Source organism: Tiliqua scincoides, chromosome 4 (genome assembly GCF_035046505.1).
Source record: "Tiliqua scincoides isolate rTilSci1 chromosome 4, rTilSci1.hap2, whole genome shotgun sequence".
NCBI lineage: Eukaryota > Metazoa > Chordata > Lepidosauria > Squamata > Scincidae > Tiliqua > Tiliqua scincoides.
The window spans coordinates 124323825-124330374 of record NC_089824.1 but is presented as its reverse complement, the minus strand read 5'-3'; the positions used below and the strand labels follow the sequence as shown (position 1 = coordinate 124330374).

General features: G+C 45.6%; 1 protein-coding gene across 4 annotated transcripts in view; it reads left to right on the top strand.

Annotated features, from left to right (window-relative positions):
• Window positions 1–1371: 1371 nt before the first annotated feature.
• The window catches only part of LOC136649658 (complement factor H-like), an 80632-nt gene continuing 75453 nt past the window's right edge, over window positions 1372–6550 (top strand). For all 4 annotated transcript variants that reach the window (XM_066626442.1, XM_066626444.1, XM_066626443.1 and 1 more), the window contains exon 1: window positions 1372–1479. In XM_066626442.1, coding sequence (XP_066482539.1) covers window positions 1416–1479 — 64 coding nt within the window. In that variant the 5' untranslated portion in view covers window positions 1372–1415. The remainder of the gene's footprint in view (window positions 1480–6550) is intronic.

Sequence of the window (6550 nt, the reverse complement as noted above, 5' to 3'; positions counted from 1 at the left end):
TTGAACACACCTGGCCACAGGTGGGTAACTTTTGCACTAAAGCAGGATCCTATATAGATAGTGAGCTGAGCATTTCCCCTGTGTTTATCAGATCATGACATGCCACATTTAGAGAGCAAGGGGAAAAAAAACATGAAAAAGGCCTCTGAGGTGCTCTACTTTCAGTGATCCAACCTAACTTAGGGAAAAAGTTCCTCTGTTAAAATTTATCTGCCACACTCTCTGTCACACTGTCAGATGAGTCCGATTCCAAATCACATGGAAGCCCCCATGCACGTGTAGCTAAATTCAGGAAAAGTCCCTTTCTCACATTCAGATGAACTTGCAGGAGTTGGGGGTGTGGTTGGCAGGCATGGCCCTCTTTCAGACCATGTATCCTGTGAATATATGGAACTGTGCCCAACTTGGAGTAATGCTGTGAAAAGCCTGATCTGCTGATTTCTGCCCATTCAGATGTTCTTAGAAGCAGAAGGCTAAACAGGATCTGGCGGTGTCTGCTTCAATCCCTTTAACAAAGGTTTGATTTATAAAAATCAGCAGATCACATTTTTCAGTTTGTGCCTCTGTACTCGATCACCTCAGAATAACTGCAGGTTGAACTGCTGTCAAATGTACAGCTAAAGCGCTGGTGACTAGTTCACTGCTGATATGCACTGTTGGACCCCTTACCATGGACCCAGTGCCAGAGTTAGCCCAGCACAAGCATGCGGTGGGCCAGCTCCAATGCTGGGCCCGCATACCGTCGCCTGGAGTTGCCCAGACTGCTGGATGGCAGAGAGGTAAGTGGGGGTGTGGGACTAGGCGGGAGAGGCATTCTGGGGTGGGAGGAGGTGGAGAAGGGCGACTCTCTGATTCTGCAGCAGAGCTGCCTCAGAATCGAGTAGCCCCATTGCAGGGCTACTTCCCTTACTCGGGGGAAAGGGGATGAAAGTCACCTTCTCCCGAGAAAGCAGCAGTGGCTGCCCAGGGTGTGCACAATGCCGCGGCAACCATTTTTGGTGCTGCACCAGTCCCGCATTCCGGGCAGCTCAGGATTGGGCTGCTTGGCTGCAATCCTATACAGACTTTCCTGAGAGTAAGCTCCATTGAACTCAATTGAACTTACTTCTGAGTAGACATGCATATGATTGCTCCCTTACTCAGTATCCAAGGCTGGGCTTTGGCTTCAGTTTTAGCTGCCAGAGTTGCGACACAAAACCCACAGAAGGGCAAACACTTCTTGCTGTGCTGGAAAGTTCACGTGCTTCATTCCTGGAACTGCTCCTCCTCTTTGGCCATGATACCTCATGCAAGAGCAGCAAAACACCAAGGCACAGGGGGAGGAGACACAGGAGTGCCAGTCCTGTCATTATAGTCTTCCCAAGCCAGAAGTGGAGAGACTGTGCCACAGAACCACCGTTACTGCCTGAAGGGCCATGAAGCACTGGCTGGTCTGCTTGGTTTCATGTCTCCTGTGGACATGCTGTGCTTCCCAAGGTGGTAAGTGATAAAGGGAAAAAGCCGACTTTGACTGGGAAAACTGATACGGAAGTATTCAGGGCAGAAACAGTTGATTGCAGCAGATTTGTAGGACAGAGAGAAGATTCAGCTGGGCATTGTGTTTTCCTCCATTAAGTTTTTGTCAGTTCAGAGGCCTTTGGAATGGCAGCCCTTAGAAGAACAGATCCTGCAGCAAGCAGAGCCAAAAGCACTCTGCCCAGAAAGGGTTTGTTGTTGTTGCCACCAAAATTTTCTGCTAGTTGTAGCAGCTGCAGGGATGTGCATCTGGCCACAGCAGCCCCCTTTCCTCCTATCTCTTTCTCTGGCTGGCTTGTTTTAGGAGGGAGTCTGAAGTGCCCTGTGCTGGTTCCCTTCTTGCACCAGTTTTGGATCTTCTGCTTAGTCCACAGATTTTCTGCATATCTGGAGTGGGCATCATAAATGCAGCCCTGTGCAAAAAGTTTGTATATTTGCTTGTGAAAAAAGGCTGCCAATGTGTTGATAGGCTTACAGCCCAATTCTGATCTGCCCGGAGCACGGAGCTGCCGTAGCGCCAAAAACTGCTACCACAGTATCCAGTGCGCTCTGGTCAGCCACCACCATCTCCTTGGGAGAAGGGGCTCCACTAAAGTCCCCTTCTCCTCAGTAAGGGAAGTAACCCCACAGCAAGGCTATTTGATTCTGCAGCAGCTTCGGAGCTAGCGCAGAATTGAAGAGTCCTATGTTGGGCCACGTGTACCAATACAGGGCTCAGGATTGGATGGTCCCATCCCCCGCCCCCTCCATGCCTCCTTCCTGCTGTCTTCCTGCCTCTAGCCCCAATGGGCTAACATGTTTTAAGGCAAACATGTTTTAAGGCATGTTTGTGACAGCGCACACTGGCAGTAACCTGGTGTGCTGAGCTCAGGATTGGGCTCTAAGAATCAGTGGTGCCACTAGAATTCACGCAGGAGGCCTGTGCATCACCCCATGCAGTGGGCGGGGCAATGCCCTGGGTGGTGGGCGTGGTGATGTACTATTGCCCCACCCCTGCTGGTTTTTGGGCTGTACCTTTTGTTAGAACACAGATATTTCAGTGTAGTTTGTTTCATTGCATTCTGCATGAAATTACACATTGATTGATATATAACATGATGGAATTATTCCTCCAAATTCTGATTTTAGTGATTTTGAAAACTTGTAGATTCACACACGCACCCCTGTGTCAACTTACTAACAACTTATTGTAGCAGTTTTCAAACTTTTAGCACTGGGACACACTTTTTAGAATGACAATCTGTCCAGGACCCATTGGCAGTGATGTCATGGCCAGAAGTGACATCATCAAGCAAATTAAAATAAATAATTATAAATAATTAAATTAAAATAAAAGAAATAATTAAATAAGGGGGAGCCAGTCCTGTTCTACCAAGTGAATCTACCAAGTGCTTGTTGCACTGTACTCCACTGGCCATTCTGCATCCAACAGTGTATGGCATGATGCGTTAACTCCTAAAGCCGCGAAGTTAACGCGCCCTCCCCCAGGGCGCGTCACCCCCGGCGTGTCACCTGGTGCAGCCAGCACCCCCTGCACCCCCCTAGCGATACCAGTGCTTAGAATGTTAATGAGCATGTTCTAAGATATGTGTAACATGCACAAATAGGGGATATCCACTGCATGTTCAGGGACCAAGTGCAATTGTCAATGCCTAACTTATTAGGCTTTCGTGAAATGTGGAGGAAGATAAGGCAGAGGTGTCGCAAGGCTGGTGAGTCCACCCCAGGTGCAGTGCTTCAGAAGGATGATGCAACACAGCCTGAGGGGTGGCACCACTACAGCCCGAGGCTAACGCCCTCACTGTGTTGTTGGTGATAAGGCCTGGTGAGTTGAGCAGAGCTCCATGCTTGGATGTTTCTCCACATGCTGGGCCCTTTTGCCTGCCATTGCTTCTGATTGTCTGAAAATTGGGGCACTCTGAAACCAGTTGGTGGTGATGCATTGATCATCACATCACCCTTGAACTTCAGGAAAGCTAAGTCTCTGCAAGGTAAGCTCTACACTGCGTACCAGCCAGCCCAGCAATGCCACTGAAGCAAGGATATAGGTGTAATTACATAAGTCCAACCTTGTTATACACTGATTTTTTTTATACACGGATTTGACTCAACACGAATGGCCCCTGCAAATGAGAAGGAATGTGCTGATCCCTGGAGAAGGAGAAAAATGCACCCCTTTAAAATCACAGTTTAAAAAACTGCTTTTTACTGTTGCAGAGAGACAGTCATGCAAGTGATTACAGGTATAACCTAATTATCCACAGATTTTTCTATCTCAAAGCTGATGAGAAGGGCCCTTTAAATTAAAGGAAAACAGTCGTTTAATAATGCCAGAGAGGATAGCCTGCCGACTCCTCCCTTCCCCCTGAGCATGTGAAAGAAGGCTAAATGGCAGCGACTATCACCTTCTCAATTCCCCCCTTGCTGGGGCAAGGTGAAGCCTAAGCACCTGGAGAGAGACTGCTGCCCTCTGTGTGCATTTTTTTTAACCTTTATTGGCATATAAACGAAAATACAACAATCAGGCAGGAGAAATTCTGATAATTTGAGATAAAAAACTAGCAACTGCTATAGTAATGCTAGCCTGGTTGTCACCTAACAAAACGAAAAGGGGATCAATAAATGCCCTAATAGGATGCTGTAAAAAAGGGTCTAGAAACAACTTCTGAAGTGAACAGTGCACTGGGCAATAAATCAAGATATGCTCTAATGTGTCGGGTTCGAGATGACAGAAAGAGCATAACCTGCAGTTCCGAGGGATATGGGAAAATCTGCCAAGATGATATAAAGAAGGAAAACTATTGAAACGTGCGAGCATAAAAGCCCTTCTAAGAAAGGGGTTAATTAAGGTAACGAAATATTTAGAGGGCTGACATGGTAAAGGGCAAAAACCAAAAGAAAGAGGGGAACAAACTGGGTTAAGATCAGCGAAAAGAGAGGAAAATTCGGCTTCCCAGAGCCTAGTTTGAATTAACTTAAAGGCACTGTTGACGTCAAGGCCCACTAAAAATTCCAACAAAAGATCTAGAGAATTCAATTTGGAATCAATTTTAGAAAACCAACTAGACAGAAAAGGGTCTCTTAACAGATCATTAAGGAGGGAGTCAGATGGAAGAGACAGATGGAGTCGGAGCCAGAATTTGAATGTAATAGCCCATGCTATGGTTGAAGGGAGATGAACTCCCAGTTCAAGAGCCAGCGTTGCTAACGCTGCTAACGATGGAGTTTGGGACTCCAAGAATCCTCCTGAAGAAAACAGCTGCAACTCGATCCAGAGAGCTGTTGGCTGCCATAACCCATATGGGTACACCATACAATAGTTGGGCCATGATCTTAGCTCTAAAGATCTGGAGAGCAGCAGGCACAAACTGATTACCGGTGCTATAATGAAATCGAGTAATCGCCTTGAGGTGATGATGCAAGGTGGCAATCACTGACTTCCTATGGGCTGTCCAGGTTAATCGATAGCAAAAGAGTAGGCCAAGATATTTAAAGGTAGGAACCTGCTCATAAATAGAGTGAACAACCCTCCAGGTCGACAGGGACCAAGATTTAGAGAATACTGGTTTTATTAGCGTTAATGAAAATAGTGAGGGACTGAAGAAGACCAGATTTAGTTAGTGAAAGGAGAACTGCATCATCCACATACAATAAAAGGGGTAGAGGAACACCATTAAGTGAAGGGGGAGAGACCCTTTGATTGGAATAGTAGGAAGGGAGGTCAGATAAAAAAAGATTAAAAAGGAAAGGGGCTAGGATGCATCCCTGTCGGACACCCTTATCGATAGAAATACTATCTGATAAAGGACCAGTAGGGCTGGAACGGACTTTACATGAATTAGAAAGGTGGAGGTGACGAATCAAAAAAAGGAAACGAGGGTCGATGCCTCTGGCGGGAAGTTTGTCCCAAAGAAGTGATCTGTTAACAGAGTCGAATGCACCCTTAAGATCGAGAAACGCTACATAGAATTTCCTCCCATGATGAACGAGGTATTTTTTGGCTAAAAAAGAGAGCAGAAAGGTGTGGTCATTCGTAGAACAGCCAGATCGAAAACCGATTTGCTCCCTGCTGGGAAGGGCCACCAAAAGTGCCCATATATTTAGTCTCGAGAGTAGGAATTTTGCATACAGCTTACCGATGACAGACAGTAAGCTAATTGGTAAGCTAATTGGTCTATAATTCTCAGGGAGAGCAGGATCGCCTTTCTTAAAAATGGGAACAATAATAGATGAAAGCCTTGATGTCGGGATGCAACCCTGTGTGCATTTCAAAAGGTCTGCAAGGCTGTTTTTAAATAACCGCACCAAAGAGACTTTATTCTTTAAATTGATTTGCTTTAGTGCTTTTTTTGCCATCCACTTGAGTTCTTGGAACGGAACCCTCACGAATAATGAGTCAACCTGTATATAGCTTTTATTGTGGGGATAACAGTATAATAACTGGGAAGGGAAATGAAAACAATGTACTGCAATGTACGTACCCAAGTAATCACTCACACTATTAGGACGTAATCATCATGAGTTTCTAGGCAGGACGAAAGGAGAAAGGGATATGTGTTGCCACAAAATGGAGGAAGAAAAGAAGGGGCGCAAGATTAGCAATACTTCGACAGCACGAGGTCATATTTAACAGTTACTGATAGTTTTGGGAATGTTGACATGGGTGAGTGGTGCAAACAACCTCAGAGTGCTTCAGAATTAGGCTACTAGTAACCATGAGACTGAGCTTTTCTCAAGAAGATAGTTTTTTTTTAAAGAATATAGGCAAACAAAAAAGGACAAATTTATTTTCAGTTACTTTGCTTAGGAGATCAATTACAGAGTTTTAAATGGCTGTAAGTAGAAGAAATACTTATAAAGAGCTGTGTTTTCCAAGCAGAAGTTAGCTGGAGAAGGTGACTGATTTGTTTTCTCCCCAGTCAGTCAGTAGAAGGTGGCAATTTAGCAGGAAGATTTGAAATAGGCACATGAGAATGGAGGCTTTTAGGAGGCTGGAGGGGGGGAAGAGAGAACTGAAGGAGACGTTCCCAATCCT